Source organism: Magallana gigas, chromosome 9 (assembly GCF_963853765.1).
Source record: "Magallana gigas chromosome 9, xbMagGiga1.1, whole genome shotgun sequence".
Lineage (NCBI taxonomy): Eukaryota > Metazoa > Mollusca > Bivalvia > Ostreida > Ostreidae > Magallana > Magallana gigas.
In genome coordinates, this window is record NC_088861.1 from 28,737,740 (window position 1) to 28,761,844 (window position 24,105).

Below are 24,105 nucleotides of genomic sequence, written 5' to 3' on the forward strand. Positions count from 1 at the left end.
TTTAAATGAACAATTCCGAGAGTTCTGAATGTCAACATGATGTGCAAATTTGATGCATCTATTCTAAAAATGCCCGACATAATATCCAATGTCAACCCGTGCACGCACGGGTCAAAGTCTAGTCCTTATATGAAAGAATTAATTTTCATTTTGATAGAAAATCATTCTCATGAACCTTACCTGGTACTATCTTTTCAATAACTAAAATTGAGATAACCTTATGGTTTACTGGGTATTTGGTTCCCTCAATAATCTTCAAAATCTTCACTTTCGGTTATCGGTCAGATTGTTGTTTTTTGTTGTTGTTTTTGTGGTTTTTTTGTATTCATAAAGACACTCTAGAATTTTGTAGTGCCACTTGCATGTAAAACAAGAAAACTGAAAATAAAAGAATGAAATTAACATTGTAGTAAAACTTTATTTCTCACAGAGAGAGATAAACATGATTTTATACATGTACATCATGGAATAACGTACATACAAAAATATAAATAAACCTATACACAAATTCACACAGAGTTACAGCACTTATTATATATCTATAAACATGTACAAAAGACGGTTTGTTTGATATCACAGGTTAGCTTCGATGAATCGTTGAAACCTACAGCTTAAATGGAATGAACATTTAACACACATAATTATTGTAGTTAATAGCGTCAAAAGTGTCCATACAATAATTCAAGATTTATTACACGACAAATGCATATTTCTGCTGTGATTCAAATATCACGTGAAAAACTTTTAATTTCACCAATTAAAACTTCTCTATCACATCTCAATTTAATATTACGCATAATTTAAACACAAATCAATAAGTATAAATAAGTATTTCGAATGGTACACGTTTCAGATGCTTAAATTTAATGAATATATGGTCAATCCGACTAAATGGATTGAATTGGTAGAATATGGACTGTAGTTGTGCCCGCATTTACTGGAATCGCTGACTATGAGGCAACGCACCAGGTCCAGGCTTTAGTTTCAAACTCAGAAAATATGGAATGTGTGCTAGGAACTCGATCTTGCTTATTTTTGCGCCTTCGTCCTAGATTTTTTTAAAAAGTAGAAAAAAGCATATGTTATCTATACTATACTCAGGATTTTATTACAATTACAATAAAGTTGAGTAAACAACTGATTTTATATGATATATCTTGTCTTTTTTTTCACTATATTCTGAATGCATAATTAAAATAGCGCAAAAATTACAGGCACTTGTCGTAATACTTGTTAAATAGGAAGGCCAATTGGCTTCTATGTTTATTTTCTTCTGCTCAAAATTTAACAAAAATCTATTTTTATGTTTTCATAAAAAGGGTCTTTAGTTGCCCTTTCCCACTCCAATTCCCTGTTGCTACGTGCCAGAACTACGAGATTTCAAATGGTCGTACAATGCACTTACAGGGTCCACAGTTTCAAGGATCTTGTTCCAGTTGGTGTCGTCTGCTGCGAGATCCGTTTCTAGGGCCGCGGACAGCACTTCCTGTAGAGACTCGAGCGAGATTTTCCCGCTGTGAATTCTGTCCACAGACTGGAACAAATCCTGCAAAGAAGGGGCAAGTTGTTAGTATTTCTTCAATTTGAATGTTATTTAGTACAACTGATACAATTTCATGCGTATTGGTATTTGTGTACTCTAAAATAACTTATTATTAAAAATAAAATATTTTTTTCATTACTGATGCAAATATCTAAATACGTGAATTTTAACTTTAATTTTAATACATAGTCTTTGATTGTTTTGTGTGGGGTTTTTTTTATAATTAAAATTGGTTATTTTACCTTATGTGAACTAACATATATTACGCGATTTTACTTTTTACTTACCACGTATTTAATAATTTGATCATGTAATAAAGCGAAATCTAGATTTCCAAAGCTGTCTGCTGCTTCAGATCTGGAAATATACAAGAATAAACACTCTGTAATTAACGTGATATAATTTCATTTCTATGAGCTTCTTAATAGGATCCTATGACATTTCATTACACTAATATAATTGTTTTAATATAAATTTGAACCCCTTAAAGTATAGCTCTGGTCCAATCTTTTCATAATCAAAGTTTGAAATTACATTCTTGCACTGTCTGTTCGCTGACAATTACAGGATAATGCGTGTTGAAGACATTTAATTATTTGCTGATGCGTCAGTGTCTTACTTGAGGTCCTGCACTTTCTTTGTGAGTGTTGACATGGTCATGAATTCGTCCACCCCAAAAAATGTACTGGAGCTAGTGATATCGTATACCTGTAAAGCAGTGAAGCCAAAATGTTAAAATACCTATTGATCTGTTCAATGTTTTAGATTAGTTTTGTTGATTTAGGTCTTCCGATTGAATATACAAATTAAAAACATTCGAGATCACCACCACTGAATATACTGAATAAAATAACTTCAGATCAAATGAAAATATGCAGATTTGTCATTCATGCATTTATAATAGAAAAAGCAATCCGGCGAAATATGATGCCGTTATTAAAAAAAACCATTTAACAAGCCTTGGACTTTCGATAGGATTTAAGTAACTATCTTTTTAGGCATCAAAACACGTTAAAATGACGCTGCATTCTGGTGAAAAATATACACTTATTGCATTGTCTTAGCTCTAAAACCAGACAGATCTTGTTCAGTTCAAAGAGCCATGGTCGATTGTGCAGCAGTGAAATAGACAAGCCTACGTCACATTGCTATTTGACACGACTACCCAAAGTCCAAGCTCTTCTTAAAATGGTAATTGTTAAACTGTTGAATGCATTACACTAAAATAGATATAGTTAAATTGTATGAAAAGTTCTCACCTGTTTGAGGAAACGTTCTTGCTGAACTGACATCTGCGGTGGAAGTTGGGATTTGATTTGCTGATACATTAAATGCCTTCAATGATAACAATTTTAAAATATGAAATAATTTAAATTATTTAATAATTTAGATTTTATTTAAAAATAATAATGATTATAAATGTAGCCCTACATTACATTTATATACTGTCATATAGTGAAAATCTTTAAATTTTTCTATATGTTTCATTTAGCACGTGTACAGTCATACCCGTCAGCATCTGTGTCCAATTTCTGGAAAGTTTTTTTCAGCTCATCTCTCTTTTCTTCCGGCAAAAGATGTGAGAGTTCACTTCCCTGTTTCATGAAGAAACGTATAACATAGTCTCAAAATTATGACAAAAGAATTTAAAGCATGCGTATTTTATACAGGTTACATGTATTAACTGGCTTTTAAGACAACAGTAAATATTCGAGTCCGGTAAACAAGTTCGAGTTATCGGGCTTTGAATTTAAGGTAGTGGTATCAGGTGCATGCAAAAGACACACAAAAAAGAAATCGGATGCTATATCTGTTTAATACATTCGATAAATACTTTCGATTACTAATCATCAAGGAAATATAGCAAGTAAACTATTTCACACAAAACGCGATGTCTTGATAAAACATAAGGTTTATTCGCCATACTTTTTCATTTAAAAAAGTGTACACAGAAATCTCGACTATATTTTGTTTGGGTCAAATTCAATGTTGATTTGGTCAACATGTATGCATGCAGTACCTTCAGGGGGTTGGGCGTCGCCGCTTTCACCGGGCTATCAATCAGCTTAGATCTCCCGGAGAGGCGGGACTCGATTCTCTCCAAAGCCGCCACATCCTCTTCCGGTCTAGGAAAGTCAGTATGATTAGAATGTACTATGTAAGTTAAATTGTTCAAAGTTTATATTGTCATTCAGATTTTTTTTTTAATTTGCAATAAATCCTTTATTTTTGGTGAATCATATTTTGCCGGTTAACTATCATAATGACATGAAGGCGTGAAATGATTGTCGGAATAATGGTATCGATTTACACAAAAGTACAGACGTGTAAGGTGATATAAGTCGGTAAACACTTACAGGTTTTCTTTAAGATTGTCGATCTGCAAAGGATTGGTGTCCGGATCCACCATGGCTTCTGGTTTCTCTGTACCACGTGACTTTGGTAAGGCACCAGCAGACGGTATTTCCACTCTCTTCACTGCATCGTTTCTTGTGGAAAGACTACAGCATTGAACAAAAATAAAATTGGTTACAATCGTATTAGAAATGTAGTTGAATCTTTCGTGATTTTAATTAGGCTTAAGTTTGATGTCGCGAGGAAAATTTAATTTAGGATCCTAAATCATTAACAGAAATATCCCTTTATTCCTATTTTTATTTTTACAAATACTAGTAGTGTCCTCTTACTTGAGCTGTCTGTCGTTGGGCGGTAATGTCGTGCTCCTGTTGACCATGGGATCCATCTTTGATGGGACATTTGTCCGTGATCGCTTCAGGTAGGCTGGACTCATACCTAGACAACGACCAAAATACATTTAGCATTCACTGTTCTTTACATGGCTCAACATAAACGTTGACGAGAGAGACAGAGATAGGAGGAATATGGTTCTCTCAGGTAAGTTTGTTAAAAAAAAAGGCAATGTTACTGGGCAGAAAGAAATTCCCGTTAGTTCTCACACGTAATGGGAAGTTAATATGAAAGTGTTACAAATATATAAGGTCATACATATACATGTACTATATTATTAGAATTCAACTGGTTAGTTGGCTACATTGAAAGCATGCAAGACATTACAAAAATTGACTAGACTATTGTTCTAGAAACATGGCTGCAATTGAATTTAGATGCCGATTTTCTAGCGCACTTTGCGGACTGTTTGAGACTGTTGGTGAGATGACATGATGAATCTGAACACTCAAGATCATACACAGACGGACATACTTACATCTGGACAACTGAAGCAATATAACGTTTTTACAAACTACATCCGTCATTTTGTTGTTCTCTGAATTCGTGCTTTCTGCAGACGACATCTTGCGCACTAGTTCCGGATCTCGCGTGCAGATATTATAAAATCATGCTCGTATCTTTTTAGCATTTTTTTGCGTGTAATTCCAATCGAGTTTGGGGTTTTATCTTGCTCGATAAATCATTCATAACACAAATATAAAAGATTTGGTTAAATCCTAAAGCCAGTTTAAAACACTACGAATGGCTATAATCCTCTTTGTATAAAAACCATAGTGTTAATTAGATACATTCAAACTACGATCATGCAAGTAATTAAATCATTTGATTGTTTAAACTCTTTACTACATTGACCCAGAGGTTAGAATTTAATAATCCTTAAATAATAGGTTTGAGGTCAAGCATATAATGGGCACAAGCAAATCAGGGGGCAGTTGTCTTTAAATTACACAATTCGTTATCCTCTTGTATATTTTGTTTGTACACCTTTAACACAATGATCCAATTTCAATAGCGATTGTTAATTGTAATCATTCCAGCGATTTGGTCCTCCTTGACGAGAAGAATTTCATTGAACAAAATGAATTTTCCTGAGACTATACCCCAAATCATACAATAGTTCGATATTTTGTTTCTGTTCTAAAAATCAAGTTTCCATTCTAAACAGATCAAAGCCAGAAATATAACCGTAAATTCTAACTTGGTTTTTTTTTTTTACTGTTTCAAAAACAGTGGCATTACTTCATAAAATACATTCACCGCAGTTTAGCTTTACACGGTCAACGATTATCAATGATAATACATGTATACTCTTCATCTCAAAAAGCTTATTCCTAATGTGTAAAATATATTTGACTACATTTTTTAAATGCTGTTCCAATATGGTCAAGGTGAAATACCTTAACCTTTGTCAAGAAAAAAAAAATAGCTGGAGTACTTGTTAAAAAAATGACCTGGCAGAAATACATTCACTTCACTGAAAAATTAATTGTAAGAACAAAATTGATAACAAGTAAGCTTGTAAGTGTTAGTACTGCCAAGTTATTTGGAGTCTTTGCAAAACATGCTGCTTTAATGATAAATATAGCCAATGGAAAGAGATTCAACACTAAAGATAAAGACCTGAAAAATGTTATGAAAAATAGACAGCTTATATAAATATCTCAGCGATCAACGGGAAAAAAATTATCAGCCTGTATAAAAGATAAAACTTTAAAAAAAAAAAAATATATAAAATCACTCGGCTGTAAAAATTTTTACAGAATCATGCATTGGTTTATAGTACTTGTAGCTTTATTATGATCCATGATAATGCGAGATGTTGATCAAAATAAAAAAGTTTCAGAAAGGTTAGCTTTGTTTGAGGTTTACAGCATGCAGCATTAAAAGAGATGTAAAATTCAACATGAAGACCAAATAACTTTGCAATAAAAACACTTGTACATCAACAAAGACATCAGCTTACCAAATTTTCGACCTATTTAAAAAATTCTCACAAAAATGTTGATTCTTTCTGGAGACAATATAACAATTAGAGAAGAAACATTGTAAACTAAATTTAATTAGTATTCAAATCTATATACTATTAATTTAACAAACCATATTGTTCTTCATATCTTACAGCATCAATGTTAATTAAATTGACCATCGGTTATAAAATTGTATAACATAGTATAACAGTGCATGGTCAAACTTTATTTTTTAACAAAAATTACATCAGAAGATGAAAATTTTTAAAAAAAAATCAATTAACATCACGTACAAGTAATATATGTACATGTAATATACATCAAGTACAAATTGCAAAAGCAAAAAAATAAAAGTAATATACTTTTTTTTTTAAAACTGAGGTATAAATTATCATAAATGTGCATGAGTCTCTTGTTCAAAGTCTCGGGAAAAATGAAATGAGTGTACCTTGGCGAGCGAACTGATCTCGTGTCCACGGTCCGTCCTCCGAGAACCGAGGCGTTTCTTGGGCCATATCGTGGTTTTTAATGGAGATAGGTCTCCGGCCGCGCTGTAGCTCTACAGGCAAAGCACACAGGGTCAAAAAAGCTCATCATTTTTGGCATGATCGCAATCGTTGTTGTTGAAAAATCGGAAATTGTTTTTTTTTTTTTTGTAATTATTTCAAGTGCATTTTGCATTGGACTAATGACCTCCGTTCATTTTGTGTTCAAAAATTGAAAATATTATTTTACTAAAGTGATGTAGATGCACATATTGTGTATATGCTAATTAAATCATATGATCCTTTGGTGTATGGATTGAAAATTTTGCAAACACGTCATCGGGTTTTTTTTAGCACAGCATATACACATACGTGTTAAACAGCACTCTTACCAGTCACAGCTCACCACACACGTCATTACACGTGAATTGTCTCTCAACAACTACACTTCTCAAAAGCTCGGAAAAGAAACAAAAAGCAGCCGATACGTAAAAAGCAGAAGCAAGCGGAACATATATAGACACAGGAAATGACGTCACAAAGTACAGGAAATGGTCGGTTATATAGGATTTTGTTTCAGCGATGGTGTTTCACACAGTAAATGAAGAAAGCAGAAAGCTTGTTTTTTTTCAATCTTCCTCCTTTTGGCGACTGTTTAATCTATCTGGGTAGGATGGTTGACACATTAGATGATCAGAATCCATGTTATTATAAACACATCAATCAAATCGGTATAAAACAATATACTGTGTAGTATTTATGCTTAACATTACTTATTTGCAGAACATATCATATACATTACTTGCTTATTTAACATAAGAAGTGATCTTTATCAGAATCTTAAAAACACTGTACAAGACTTTGACAATTCGAAATGAAAACAAAAGAAAGCGACTAATTGAAAAAAATTATAAAGAGACATGTGCAAGGGAAGCAAAGAATATTCAACTGTGTGTTCATCATGTGATCAAACCTGCGGGAATGCTAATTCTAGCTTTAATTTGATCTACAGTGCGCTTTTCTCTGGCTAACAGAAGAGGTGATTCAGAAGAACCTGAAGAAGGAGTAGAACAAGTCACGTGTGAGTCACGTGGTACGCAAAAACATAAACAGTGCTACTTTATCACAATGTTACAATACATAATTCATTTTTTGGAAATGTGACAGTAAAATACTACATGAATAATTACATTTTGTTTTTTAATTTTTTTTTCCAACAAATTCGTTACACATAATAATCTAACAATTTGAAAGTAAAATGCACATGTGCCAATAAAATTTGATTTTAAAAACTGTTTATAGGTTAAAGAATTAATCAAAGAAGTGTTATATGTATTATTGTATATTAATTTTGTCGTTCAGACATACAATTCGAATGTTATTCATTTGGATTTGCTTGATATAAAAAATAAAACTTTAAACTGTTTTGGAGATTTTGTTTCCATTGGATACAAAATGAAACGTTCGCCATTAAACTAGACTTGGAGTACTTTTTGATTATTATATTCAATTGTTGAATAAAACTGATCTCCTTCATTCCGATGTGTACAGATCTTTTACTTCCTATTCAAAAACTAAACACCAACGTCTAAACTACACAAAACTACATTGTCACGTCACAAAACTACATTCAAGAAAAGCAAGGCTTTGATTTTGATTTTTGCAAAACGCTACCTTGAAGCACAATTACAGCAAATGAAATGCATGGAGGTTAAGGGTTAATCCGGATGGTTTGCAATTGGTGCGGGGTTAAGAATACAAGGTAAAAGGTGTTTACCACAAGTCAATCAAACAGTGGAAGCCACGCAGGGATTGTTTAGCATTAAAATTGTACCTATTATGTTTTTGTTGACAATTCTGGGAAGTTGACCGATATTTTGCCTTAGCCTCGATCTGGGCAACCCAGTATCTGGGTCAACGGCTTGCTTGCCCAGACGGTGACTAGATGGAACTGAGGCTGAAATTAACATTTTGGTAAGGCTTTAAAACAGGGTGTCTTAAATTATCTAACCAATTTAAATGTAACATGTCCCTAACTAGGCAATGTGTCTTGGCCATTTTCTACCTATGGTAGATTTTTACTTCCTTCGTACCAAGAAGAGTTTATTATAATGTTTTAAATTACATAAAGAAAGTGTTAAAGATGTTAAATTAGATAATTTGAAGTTGACTGTCCATCAGTCTCATCAATTGAAAAAAAAACTATAAATAATATCAATAATAAATACTTTGATTTTATATAAAATCCCAACTTTTATGTCCAAATTGAAATAATTTATCAACATTTACAACTATAGAGAGTAACTGCGTACGTAGCAACACAAAGATAATATCACTTAAATATTATGTATCAATTTGCAATAAAGTAGTAGCTTAGCTTTTTATCATTACTATCCAAATATTGACTACATAACTCATGCGCGGATCAAGTAGGGGGGATGGGGGGGGGGGGTCTCCTTTTTCTTAATTTTACATATTATTATAAAATTACTGAAAATTTAAATATCCCTCGGCGGCCCCCCCCCCCCCCCCCCCCCCACTTGCAAAAATTTCTTGATCCGCGCATGTACATGTAACTAGTATTTATAGTAGCAGAATACAGGAGACAGGAACAGTTTAAACAAATTAAATTTGATTAAGATATTTAATGATAAAAATTAAACCATAACTGATAAAAGAAATTATATAAAGTAGAAACATTTAAAGATTAAAACAAAAAAAAGGAGACAACTCACTGTCCTCGTCGCTGTCATAGTCCAGCATAGGAGCTCGCCGAGGCCTCAGAGACGAGTGTTCACTGTACAAAAAAAAAAGGAAAAAACGAATCTATCAGTGTATTGGTCAAGTAGAAAACAGTAGTTATTTTGGTTTTTACGATTAAAAAATTATTCAAGTTTTCTAGTAAGTACTGAATAGAAGCCCAAACTTACTCTGGCAAATGGAACCCTTTGCCGTGGAATAGATCCCGGGCATTCTGTGGCATGATCAGAGACTTTAGTTTCTGTATCTCCCTCTGGATATCAAACCTACAATGAAAATATTGGTCTGAAAATGTCGCTTTAAAGGATGAACTGGCATACATGCATATGAAGGCGAGTACTATTAAATGAAGTAGTTACTATAGATCAAAAGACTCTCCGAGGCCTTTTATAGCACACGGTATACAGTAGAGTTAGATACAGTCATGTAGCACTACAAATTTTTACATTTGCCTAGTCAAAATTAGTACTTCCTACAATCATAGAAAAATGACATGTAACATAGTTTACGATTTTATATTGAAGTTCAGGCACGTAACATTAAGGGGGGGCTGCCCCCTCCCACTTTTTTGTGCAGCAAATATGTTTCTAAAATTTACATACAAAAAAAAATTAAAGTAACGTGGAGTTGCCCACCTCCCCACTTTTATGGGACCATGTAAAAGACTGAATTGACAATAGGGAAGTAAACTATGAAATTGAAATTGAAGATATACTTGCTGCCCCCCCCCCCCCCCCATCCCAATCCTCCAACGCATTAGGATTTTCAGGATTTTGGAAAGCAACCTTTTTCATTTCTTTTTTTTGGCTTGTCCAGATTGTTTGGATGAGCACCCCCCCCCCCCCCAACACTTTCAAAAGCGATGCTACGTGCCTGAAGTTTCATGTACAGTAACTTATCGATGCTTTTCTTGGTGGTGTCAGAAGGTTATCATATCATACCTCTCGGAAAATTCCACCTTTTTGCCCCCCATCAGGAGGTCGAGCTGTGCCCTGTGAGGTAGCATTTCTCGTCGTCGTTTGATCCCCCGCAGTCTCTCCATATACTCCAGCTCTGCCCTTAGTCGATCTCGTTGACTCATGCTGCAACAGGGGTTCAGGAGTCAGAGTCAAAAACAGTTATAATGTCTTGCATCTTTATGGGGTTTTTTTTACAATTATTCTATGAGACATTAATTTTAAAATAATTTATTAAGCGTCAATGGAAGAAGCTTGGTGGTATTTAAGGTACGTACCCCTCAAACGACTTTGGGGCGTCCCACTGGAAATTAAACAAAGGTACTTAGTATGTTTCCATTAAAAAACAGACAGGCAGATAAATGAATTTGAGTTCAGATTCTGGAATGATAAGCTTAAAGCTAATTTAAAAAATCACAATAGAGATCACAACATGAATTTTCTAAAATCTAGCTTGCCACTGACAACATGGTATCCGAAAAACACGCAGAAAGAAAATATCCGTAAACAGTCGATGAATTATTATACACGTTCAATTTTAAGGAAACTGCAAGAAAAATGTATTGTGGAATCAACATTCTCGGAATTGGCTAAAGGTGTTTAGAGATTTCATGAAAATCATTGCTACATAAATTTACCTTCCCAAGATCATGTTTTGCATAGATCTACATTTAATTCCAATAGAGTTATCTTTTACATAAACATTTATCTGTGAAAGATTTCAGTCAATACTACTAATAAACATTGGCCACTATGATATAAATAAGAGTTGATTCCACAGCATCTAATATCGAGAAAAAATTCTAGCCAGTCATCATCATATTAAACATTATTTACCACCAGAGCTCCGTCTCTCTAAAAACATGCCAAAGAAATCAGTCAAATTTCGGGGTAAATCATCTAATTTTAAAATTATTCTATTAAACAAAGTTTTATGTAAGATATGCTTTGGAACTACTTACTTGATACCGATCTGTATGCAGAATCACTCCGCGTTTTGAACCTAATGAATATTCATAACCTCCGAACGAGTCTAAATGACGCTTAGGTATAGGAACCTTCTTAAGTAGTGTGGAAGACCTGTTACAGATTCAAAGATTATTCCTTTTGATTAAAATATTTTAGAAAAAAAGCACATTATTAATAGGTCATAAAGTCATGCAAAAGGATTTTAAAAATCCAAAAAAAAAAATAATTTTTCAGATGTGTTATAACAAAATCATGATGATGAAGAATTCTAGTACAAAGAAAATAAAATTTCAATATTATTTTCACGACAAACAAATTAACTGTATATGATCAACATCAAACCATGCTTTTTTAGTTTTCAACCGCATGCCTGCTATGCTAACGTCAATAAACTTTTATTAAAACGCTGAACATATGAAAGTTTCTATCAAAAAATCAAAATTGGATTCTCAGGTAAAAATGTCTGTTTTCTGGAATCTAATTTTTGAAATTAATTTAACTCCGTCGATCAAAATAGATACAGGTTCTTTTTGTTGTATTTCTGTCCATGTCTAGTATGTAAATAGCCATGAGAAACATCCAACGGTTATGTTATATCTTAGTTTCAAACTATCCAACATGTTTCCATGTTAGACACTTCAGATTTCCATACTTACTCCGGCCCTATACGGGGAAGCGGGGTTTGCCTGGGTAGAAAGAAATGTGATGGTGACTTTTTATGTATATGAACATAAAATCGTTAAGTCCAACTGTGTAACAATGAATGGCATTCGATTTAAATACTTACGTTGGTAAATATATCATTCAGACTACCTAAATCTAAATTTTAGGACAAAACTGTATACTGTACATTAGAAGTTCTTCACAGACAACATGAACACTCTATACCTTGACTTTTTTTCTGATAGTTTCTTTTCTTTTGTTTCGTTTTGGGTTTTTTTTAAGGGTTGGGGGAGGGGTTGATATATATATATCTTCTTTTTTTTTGGGGGGGGGGGGGGGTCGCTTGGGGTTTTTTCAAATTGTTTTCAACTTATGTAAAATGCGTGCATGTATTTCTACATTTTGATTTAATGTAACATAATTATGTTAGTTGTTTTTTTCTTCATTTTTTCATTTCCCTACCTTTACCAACCCCCCCCCCCCCCCAAAAAAAAACTTCGGGGGGGGGGGGGGGCGGAAATAAAAACTGGACAATTATCATCAAAATGATCTTCAGTATCTGTAGTATTTTGAAATCTGCGTTCAGCTCAATGGGGTCTAAACACAAAATGCAATTAAAACAAACATGACATTCATTAAGTTTAAATCACATGTGATTTGTTGTCACATTCTTTGTCTACTTTAATAAATGCATTTATGCATATTCATGTAATAATCGATGTTGACATCTTTGCCCTTTGACCTTTTTTCCCTGATTATCTAATGAATACATCGAATAATCATATTTCTATAATTCCTATTACCCATAAGGCGCCAACAAATGCCAGGATATATATTGCAAGTATGGCAAAAGACGTTTTATGTACAAAATTACTGTTCTCCCTATAAACGACCTAGTTTGATACAAACCTACCAACATAATCAAAACATGCACCCCATAGGTTCTTAACTTAAACAGACAAACAGCAACGCAGAAGCTTTGAATGCAGAAATCTACAGATTGTTTGGCCTTTTAAATACAAGAGATTTAATCAGCGCAAGGTATTTTAAACGATTAGTCTGATATAGGGCCCCCCTTAAATAAAGAGGCGCATTGCCGGTATGTTGTGTGATTTAGAAACGTTCAATATGTGTGTGTCCATATGAATTATACACAAAGTTTTCTAATTGACAATTTGTTTTACTAGCTCTTTATTAATCCACAAACCATCTGGCTTTTTTTTCATACATGCAGAAGTTAAACATTTGTCAGAGTTTAAGACATAGGTAACATAAATCAAGTTGTGGGGTAATAGTCTTATTACAAGTAACGCGTTTGCTGTCTGTTAAAACTGTCAATTGCATAAACGTATCTGCATGTGCAACTACATGATTGTTATACATTTTTATGAGAGTTTCAAAAAAAAATGTTTGCTTGATATTTTTCATTTTGTATGATGAGCTTTTAAATTTCATATTCGTAATAAATCTAAGTAAAAATCCAAAATAAAACAAAGTCTTCAAAAATTGTATATGTAAATTTACGTAACCATAACGATTATGAAAAGACATAATACATATATCATAGTGTATAAGGTAATCTATTAATTTGTTTGACATTGGACGTGATTCGATATGTGTAATGATTTTCTATTGACAATAAAATGGGTGTAACCTCAACGTTTTAAATTTCTGTTCGCATGCATCATTTTCGAATACATATGTACCTTCATATAAAGGTCTTGGTAATGAAGCAAAGTAGTATAAAACTGGTGCTGACAAAATTCTACTCTCGTGACATGATTTCAAAGCACCATAGTGAATCACTGACTGTTTTAGTTAATCTTCCACTATGGTTTCATGTAAATAACTGGTATACGTTTCAGTGTATGCACAGTTGATAATTTTTCCGGCATTTCTGAACTGAACCTCGAATGGAAAATGATATGCAAAGTCGGATCAACTAATTTGGGTGTTTATAGCAATGGTGGAGGCCCAATACATCATTTTGGTGAACGCCTATTGTATGACTAGGTTTTAGTAAATGTGCATCTACATATATTTACAGTGTTTTTAATGATATTTGGAAGGGGCAATTGAAACTTGTTCGGATGTATGAATACATGTAACCTATAGTCTATATTCTATACATATAGTCTACTAACATGAAGTTTTGAGGTTGGTAGGGGACCGGTTCGGGTTATATATAGTCTATACTTACATGAAGTTTTGAGATTGGTAGGGGACCGTTATACTTACATGAAGTTTTGAGGTTGGTAGGGGACCGGTTCGGGGTATATATAGTCTATACTTACATGAAGTTTTGAGGTTGGTAGGGGACCGGTTCGGGGTTGATGTTGAATTCGCCATCCTCCATCGACGTTCTTGTCCTGTTAGTATAGGACATATGACGAAACTGCAACCAGACAGATTGATACAACTGTAAACACAACCAGACATATAGATACAGCTGTAAACACAACCAGACATATAGATACAGCTGTAAACACAACCAGACAGATAGATACAGCTGTAAACACAACCAGACAGATAGATACAGCTGTAAACACAAACAGACAGATAGATACAGCTGTAAACACAACCAGACATATAGATACAGCTGTAAACACAACCAGACATATAGATACAGCTGTAAACACAACCAGACATATAGATACAGCTGTAAACACAACCAGACAGATAGATACAACTGTAAACACTTCAATGTGAAGTACAGCCTTATGCACGTATGTAGCCATCATGGTAAGCGTAATGAACAAAGTTGATCGCAAATTTACTTTGTCTGCAAAACCTTTATTTTATGATAAATTTAATGATCTATACAAAATTCTCAATTTTTATATGGGCATTCTAACAAAAGATAAACCAGAAATACGAAAAAAATCGCCAAACATCGGAGAAAAAGTACATGCTTTTTTTAAAAGTTGAATTCTAAACCAAATATTTGCTTTGATTAATTTTGAATCATTCACATGCTACAGGTACATGTATAGTGCTGCGTACCATACTCAAATGAACCTAAACATATACATACATGTACCGATATAATGGTACATTATGACTTATATGTGTGTTTTAGTCTTTGCTCGTGGTAGCATTGTATTACGTTGGTTTGCGTGTACAATACTTATTAGGAATCCAAACGCATCGATGTCAACCAATTATGCATTTAAATTGACTAAACATGTACAAGGCCCTTGTACTTTATCAAAAGCTAAAGGTTGCAAAACGCAAGATGGTGTCAAAGGTAAGCAAAGCATTTTAATATACACATAATATAATCTATAGGACATTAACATTAATTTGGAACTGAAACAAGAAAAAGTTAATATGCAAGACGTTAGACGACTTTAAATTTGAAGTTGGTTGAGCAGGTAGCCTACCGAGCAATAGTAATCAAGAGAATTTGCCTTATCGCGCTTTTAATGAAATTGATAAAACAATATGACTTTTTTCTGGCACATGACTACGTTGAACACAATGAGCAACATGTATACCTCCGGTACTTTGAGTTTCGTGCCCTCTAGTACGAAGGTCGTGATTGGTCCAGCGGGGTTAACATTTGAGGGATAAAGGTCGTGAACACTAAAGGCCAATTCACCACCTCCCTCCATCATGGTCAATTGTAATTGTCCTGAGTGAAACTAGTATTTAACACAGATCATTTAAATCCGGAAATCTTGCGAATTCACTGTTCAGTCTGAAATGACATCCACACCATTGTGAAATCGCACACATCTTTTTAACACCCTCCGGACAAAATAGTCATTCCACACGGGTCTTACTTTTACACCCTACACATTTGCGGAACAAGACTGAGTCTCCACGAAAACCTCTAGGCACAATCGATTTACAAAATAAATCGATTAGATAATTAACCAAGTTTTGATGGCGGTCTTTGTTAAATTAAGATAGTAGATGAAACAATATCGGAGGGGCATTGTTTTTGCTAAACCGCCATTGTTCCGAGCGGCGTCCTTAACAACGAGGGACCCTACTGAACGCTACCATCCTCCCCGTGCATTCGGCGTACATCTCGAGTTTTCAAAACCGCTCGTTTGTGACGAATGTTAAATATCCCTTATCGGACAGGCCTTTACAAAAGGCCTGTGTTTTATGAATTGATATGAGGTTCGAATTTTATCTATCAAAACATTTATTTTACGGCGGGTCGCAGGAGTTCTTTCTTCCCTATGCAGTCACTTTGCTTTGCCTTTTTTTCAAATTTTATCCATGTGTGCCAATTGAATTTATTTAAAAATCTCTGTAAGCAAATGTTTTGAATAAGTTGTTTTTTCAATATCTATGCATATATAGCCTTCCATTAAGATTGGAGGATTTTAATTTAAATGTAAATATTTCAAGACTTTAGCACTTGATACAACTTAAAGGTGTATTGATTTTTTTTTTCGTCAATCTCTATCGTCATAAAATGTCCTGAGAGAGAGAGAGAGAGAGAGAGAGAGAGAGAGAGAGAGAGAGAGAGAGAGAGAGAGAGAGAGAGAAAGAGAGAGAGAGAGAGAGAGAGAGAGAGAGAGAGAGAGAGAGAGAGAGAGCACATTTAGAAATGTTCAACCGCAAGACGGTATATAAGAATTTGATATTAAATGACAAATTATTTCCCTGTTTTACCATGCTTTGGTTAGTAAACGAATAAAGTATTCTACATTGTTTTATTAACCTGAACAATAATTGTCAGTTTACTAACGTATTCGGCAAGTTAAACATTAACAATCAAAATATGAGGTACCAATGCGAAAAAAAAATATATGATATTAAAATCCAGTCTTCAAGGCAAAAAAAAATCATGCATTTTCTTTGACCACTTCAAGAACACGTGCCCTGTACTGTACCTTAAGTAAAACATCCGGTAATATATTATTCATGTATCAATGCTTACAAATGTATTTATACGCCCCATGTATATAAACATCAGAAGTTAACATCAAAGAGAAAACTATTGATCAAAATTCCAATTTTACCTTTTACGATGTTTGTTATGTATTGAATTTAAATACATTCTTGCGTTTGAAAATTTTACTACAATACTATTGAATATTTTTTTTCTTTCATGTATGTTTGCTGAAAATTTTTAACACTGATTTGCCATTTTGACTGTCCACTCAAGTTTTGAATTACATGTAGCACTACTGTAAGTTTCTTTTTCCTTTCTGTTCTTTTTTTATTTTGAAGGGGGGGGGGGGTATATAGCATTTAAAAAACAACGTACATACCCATGCAGGTGCTTGTGGACAGGACAGTGCACTACCCCCCCCCCCCCCTTTTCAAATTTTTTCCATACATATTTTCTCTATGTTTTGTTTTCATTGTTTATTATCGTTAACAACTCCTTGTATATGTCTCAAGTAGAAAAATGACGTTTCCCTATATACTGAGAGAGAGAGAGAGAGAGAGAGAGAGAGAGAGAGAGAGAGAGAGAGAGAGAGAGAGAGAGAGAGAGAGAGAGAGAGAGAGAGAGGGGGGGGGGGGGCTTTTTACATTTTACACCCTTTTTTCATCCATCATTTATCCCTAATCCAACTCGACGGATCTTCATATAAAACATACACTTTTTTAGGCATAGAAATATCCATAAAAGTAAACATTTTAATTTCTCGGAAGGGGGGGGGGGGGCCAGATTACGTAACGTGCAAAACAGACTGTCCTAGTTACACGGAATTAATACTCCTGGATCAAAAAAAAGCATTGGTGACTAGGTGACGGAACGCATCAAACGAGAAAACTAAAAAGTCGCTATCCTACATGGATCCAACACGCTAACCCTAGCTTTCAGTTGGCATTTTACAATGCTTGCCAAAACTGTCCTGATCGAGCGAGATTTACGGCTTTTATCTGAGAGATAAAGGCATTTGCAATCAGAAAAAATAAAGCTGTCGTTTTCCGTATGTGTGTAATCGTAGCAAGAGATCTTAACGGGTAGCTTTCGATCGATTTAATAGAGACTTTTTGACACTGTAGACATTTGTCGTTGGTCTTCCCGTAAGATTGAGTGTTTAAACTGAAATTTTAAAGGAAAAAATAAACGTCGTAGCCATAACGTGATGGGAATCGTACGTAATTAGCTCCAGGCAACATCTTCTGGTCTTGAATTCTTCAACTAAACCACTATGTAAACTTAAAAACACTTTTTAACAATTTTCCTGTCACGACTAACTAAGCATGAAATGAATTTCAGATGGCAATCGATGAAGGGTGAAAATGATAGATTTAAACATCCCCTGCTAAGTTCTTAGCCTGTTTTTAGGTCTTCAAAAATGATTTACATCATATGAATCAAGGGGCTTTTTTCTAGAAATGTAAAATAATATAGAGATGAATTTCTTTTTTTTATACATGAACTTAAATTTGCTTCATTTTTAACAGACAGCGATGTATTTTTTTCTATAAAATTAGGTTAACGACAAACTTAGAATTCGTTGATTTCTCCTCTGTTGACGAACGTTCCGAGATTTGAGACTAAAGCATTAAAAAAAACTAAACGTGAAAACTTCTTCAAAGAAATACCTTATCTATGAATACCGAAATTGTTTCACATATCGAATCAAACGCCGAATCAAATGCCATGGTAATTTTGAGAAAAAAACAAAACAAAACAAAAAACCAAAATTTGACGAAACAACTGAATTCCGTCAATTTGATATCGGCCTACATAGATTTTTCAGCAGAATTCAGCAAACTAAGAAGAGATTTAATAATCTAAAGGCTTGGAGTTCATACAAAAGAATAGTTATAGTACCTTGGATCCAGGCGTGGTCATGAGGGGGTTTTGTCGGGAGGGTAGGTCCGGGAACATACTCTGTGATTTCTGTAACACACACTCTGGACATCGCGTTGGGGGAGCGTCGTATAACACAGCCTTGGTGCTCTCCACCACTAAAAACGCCTCCCTAGCATCCATAATGATTTATAACCCAACACTAATCACTATATAGATCACTTTTTTGAGGGGGGTTTTTCTCCCTCCGAATACCTATATTTCATATTCTGATAGGAATGTCAACATATTAAAATCCGGCATGTAGCAACTCCGTTCTATTACAGAAGAAATCCAGCAAATGGACTCAATTCAGACTTCATTTAAAGCCCTTTTTGAGACATCGAATTTTAATTTCTTAAACGAATTTAGACCCGTTTTTGTGACATAGAACACTTAAGTTATTGCAACATGAGACTGGTTTAAAGCTACGTTCCTCGGCTGTGCCTTTTGTGGATCATCGTATGATAAATGCACTGTGTACAAGAGAAAACAGCCCTACTACCTGGAGACTAGCTGGAGCAATAAACACTCTTAAAAAGATCGAAAACCGAATTTCTTTTTTAAAGCCTGTCTACAAACTTCTTAGAGCCCCATTCCTGACTTTGGTATCTGCTGATGACTTGCTAATCTTTCAAAACAGATCAATCGATGAGTGTTTATCCTATATATACGTGCGACACTACATGAATTATGCAAAAAAGGCAGGATCTAATATCTTTGCCAAAAACAATTCGCAAAAACAGACTATCTTCAAGTATACATGTATAATACATGTATATTAATGATTAATGATTAAGTTTTCGTTGGTATGTGCTTGTTACTAATTTATGAGAATATTTTTGCTGTTGGAACGACAAGGTTTGGTGGTTAAGAGTAATAAATTGTGGGCCAAAAAAATGTTGTGGTACCTTTGAATATAGACTCTTACAATAATCGCTGAATATTTTATTGATTTTCATATTTAAAAGTTGAAAAAGTTACTGAAAATTTTCCCATTTCGATTTTAAACACCGTACCTTATGATTAAAATAAAAAGTTATCTATAAAAATCTTATCGAAATATTCAGAAGGTCAGAATTATTTTTAAAAATGTATCAGTTGTACGTGACAAGTTTCTTTAGGTTTATTCCTCCGCATATCAAGCCATATTAAATCAACCTAATAACTGTTATAAAGTTGTCCAGTTTTTAAATGGAAATGAAGAAAACTCATTTTATCTCTTAAAGGTTAAGGTCAAAGTTGTTCGTTTAATTGCAGCAATTTACGATATTGCTATCTTACACAGTCTTCAGGTGATAACAAAGAACGTACAATACGTTAAAATTTAAATCACTTTAAAGATTTCTAATAGTTCTCACCTGTAAAAACAGCCTTGAAATCTGCCATTTCAGATTTTGCAGTTAGAAAAGGGAATACTTTTCGGAGATTTCAAAGTAACAAAAAAGGCTAGGCAGCTGTTCATTGCTCGGTTCCATGTCATACATTACATAAGCTCTGTTCTTCGCGATCGATTCTAATTAAATAAAATGCTAATTGAATATCTGTTAATTGCAATGTGGACCAAAGATTAGGCACATTAGCGTTAAGAGTTGTCATATTGTTGGCAACACATACAGTCGAGATCATGCACTGTATTAATGGTGGACCCCGTCATGAGGTAGATACATGACTGTTGGGCTTCAATGGCACACCGTTTTAAACATATTTTCTAAAAAGTATGAATTCATATTTAGTTTGTAAACTTAGCTTTCTCCACAGTAACCTGTGATTATTTTTCGCCTTCTAAAGAAAAACGACATACCCTTGCCATATTCTAATGTAGGAGTATAATTTTCAATACGATTGCGAAAAATATCTCAAGGCAAGAGGATAAGACTAGATATATTGCCCCACGAAATTGTCTGAATCTATGAATCATCATTTCATTCTAAGCACGCCTTATACATGTAGGCTAATTATTCTTGAGTATATTTCACTTAAATAAAGACTCTCTCATAATGACACATTGACACAAATCTCCAATGGTCGGGTCATTATGTTAATCCAGACTCCAGCCATAAACCAAAAAAAAAAAAATTCAATTCACTTTAAAACAGACTAAGTACTTAAGAGTGGACTTAGCTTTCAGTCAGGTTAATCTAGAGTCCATCTATATATTCAATGTTCATTAAAAAGACGCCATGGTGGCTAAATAGCTGTTTTGGATTGTCAAATCAATTTGTCGCCGTATTACAAAGTTACAAAGTCAGTCTCAAATTTGCGATTTAGAATGTCTACAGAAGCATTTATAGGTTTTCCAAGATCATTTTCCTACCCTCTTCTCTCCCAGTCAACCCCCCCCCCCCCCCCCCTACAGGATGATTGGTCATTGTGATGTCAGAGGGTTTCTAATGAATGTTGATTCAAAGAAGTACTGTCTTTCGTGGTTAAGAACTTAGAAACCTTAAAAAGGGCATTGGCAATGCCTTACATATAAAACAAATTATCAAAAATCACCACACTAAGTGTCGATACCTTCCCAATCCAACACGACAGATGTTTACAACATTATGAGAACCCTTTGCCACTGTCATCATTCTGCTATAAATAAAAGAAATTGTGTCTCGATCTGTGTCTGTATAGCTATTTAAAATCCGACAGTCAATTCCCATATTAAAGAAAGTCATTCGTTTGTACATTATATTTGTCAACAATGATCCCATTATCAAAGACGGAATTAATTGAATCAATCCGTCCTCTCTTGTTGACAGACTTGTATAGTTTGTAGTTCCCGGGCCAGCCCCACACACATCGCACGGTGGGCCGTGTAAAAGACCCCAGCGGGAGAGCGGGGGATTATGTATAGAAACCCCTAGGAGATTAAGCATGTCTATTTCGTTTTTATCAATGCGGACCAGATATATTACCTGTGTTATTTATCAACACCTATTGATTTCAATTGGGGGACTGTGACTGGTGAATTGGATTATTTTCAACGCCGTTGTTCGATACACTCGTTGAACCTTAGACAGTTGCATTCAATAGCTATTTCAATGTTACAACTTTATTTATTTTAGACCGTGCTGATAATTTATATGTTCCATTTCTAATTATGCTGACGAGTCAAATTTCCCTTTTCTTTCCTTATAGGGTAAAAATTATTATAATTATACCCGTTATATAACATCTGGGAGGGGAATAAAACTTGTATGAACTGATAAAATCTAAACATACCGTTGGATGCAACAAGCTTTTCTTGGACTCTGATCTGTGTAGTGGAGCTGATTCGCTGATTTTGGCAATTTCCAAAGAACCGTTAGAATTCCTTTCCATTGAGGAATACGCTTTAAGAGAGGGAGGATTCCCATTGCGTTTGATAGGACCAAGAACCTCCTTCTGACTCAAGCCTACCCTCGGGTTTTTGTCCGTGTTTGTAGAATCCTTTTTCAACACCGCCTCATCGGGCGCATTGTTGGTGGACTTCGTCCGAGATGTCTCGGAGTTCAAGTACGCGTACGGCGTTATACTAGATCCCCGAAGCGTTACGTATGTAGAACGAGATATAGAGTCTGACGTCATCGTTGTGGGCGTGTCGCTGATGCTGCTAGCGGGGATTCTAACCAGCGGCGATGGGAGCTTGGGCGGACGGCGGCGCAGTCCATATTTCGGCGTTTTGATGCTGGCAGTGGCCCTATTGCCAGCGTTCATCCAATCCGTAACGTCATCTCCTGATTTGAACGCAATGGAAGCGATTCTCTTCTGAAACGGTGTGCTTCCAGCCTTGTTCACAAGATTCATTCCAATCGCTGAATCCATACCTTTATTGGTTTCAACCTCCATTTTTATGTCAGGAAATTCAGATCAATCTTTATGTACCAGAGTGCTCCAGAAACGCGCCAATTCCCTTGTTTAACATACGTTTCATTTTAAATCCTTGTTACACATCAACACGGAAAAAATTTAACACTTCACTCAAGATGTATTTGAAAATGAGTTTCTATTAACAATATAGGTTTTCGATTTGGCAGGCGCACCTTTCGCATCGTATAACGGTAGGGTGAATGTACATTGCCAAGGTTTCAATAAAAGCACATGCCATGCATTTGGTTAAGAGACAAATATTAGGGGATTTTTTTACTACTGGATTAAAATTGATAATCGGCTTGTACGTTGGCAAGTGTAAGAGTACGCATGCGTGGTGGAGGTTACAGCTCCGATCTATAGCAGATATTTGCCCGTAGCACGAGCTTTTTATATACGTTGCATTGTTGACCCTTATATTAAAGGTAAATTTACCTTCAGTTATCAGGAACAAGAGATTACACACCGCGTTTTGAAGTAGATCCGTGAGAAGTCTGCCAAGTATTTACAGTAGTTTATACTTTTTAAATCACTGTTTGACGTTTTTATTGTGTGGTGGGGATTATTCGGCCTTGCGATCGCGAATCTTTGTTGATGGTTTATTCTTCAGATTGTTCTGTGAAGGTCTGCGACAGCGCCTACTCGGAAGTATGTCGAACGGATTGAAAGGGTTTTCCCTAGCATAGACATGGCTTAAATCGATCTTTCTCTCAGAGAGAGAGAGAGACAGAGAGAGAGAGAGAGAGAGAGAGAGAGAGAGAGAGAGAGAGAGAGATGTTGCTATGCTGTTACAAAACACGACATTGGTACATATGCCTGTACATATGGCTGGAATCTATCTTTCTGAGAGAGAGAGAGAGAGAGAGAGAGAGAGAGAGAGAGAGAGAGAGAGAGAGAGGGGAGAGCTTGCCGTACTTGTGTACTTGTCTCATACTCACTGAATACATGTAGTAATTTCTGACTGATGGTTTTTCTTTGAATAACATTCTAATACACTGTTACAATTGGAAAATTTGGATTAATTAACACAGTAATAATTTGTGTCTGTGTGAGTGCACAGAGGAAGAGTAGGGGTCGCCCTGTAGTTTGAAGCCACGAAGCCAGTGCAATAAATGCTTGTTAAACGATTAACTCTCTATGTTTTAATATTTTTGGTTTAACCATGCTTCCACTATATTTCAATTACAATTGTAATATTTTTTTTTTGTAAATTTCCAGTTAGAACAACAGTTTAGTCTTCCGGATAGCAGACTTCTGTAAAGAATATTTCATTCTAATAACCAAAATGTTTGTTGGATTAATTCTCTAACCTTGTATTTATAACACTTTTTGCCATGTCAGAGAGAAATTCTTTTAATTAATTATGCTTTTGGCATTATTATGTGAATTCTGG

General features: G+C 34.7%; 1 protein-coding gene across 15 annotated transcripts; it reads right to left on the reverse strand.

Annotated features, from left to right (window-relative positions):
• Window positions 1–398: 398 nt before the first annotated feature.
• Window positions 399–23,134, reverse strand: LOC105317929 (uncharacterized). Of its 15 annotated transcripts, none has more exons than XM_066071571.1 (21): window positions 22,086–23,101; window positions 14,389–14,489; window positions 12,088–12,117; window positions 11,425–11,542; window positions 11,300–11,317; window positions 10,741–10,766; window positions 10,448–10,588; window positions 9,677–9,772; window positions 9,482–9,543; window positions 8,581–8,703; window positions 6,710–6,820; window positions 6,258–6,269; window positions 4,231–4,336; window positions 3,901–4,044; window positions 3,564–3,669; window positions 3,053–3,138; window positions 2,803–2,878; window positions 2,163–2,251; window positions 1,831–1,900; window positions 1,406–1,546; window positions 399–1,048 (listed from the first exon to the last, which is right to left on the reverse strand). In XM_066071571.1, the coding sequence occupies exons 1-21, from the start codon at window positions 22,689–22,691 to the stop codon at window positions 935–937; spliced, it is 2,376 nt and encodes a 791-aa protein (XP_065927643.1). In that variant the 5' UTR covers window positions 22,692–23,101; the 3' UTR covers window positions 399–934. The 15 variants fall into 15 exon arrangements, with proteins under 15 accessions (XP_065927643.1, XP_065927655.1, XP_065927651.1 ...); XM_066071583.1 differs by lacking the exon at window positions 22,086–23,101 and adding an exon at window positions 20,231–20,391; XM_066071579.1 differs by lacking the exon at window positions 22,086–23,101 and adding an exon at window positions 18,852–19,442.
• Window positions 23,135–24,105: the final 971 nt, after the last annotated feature.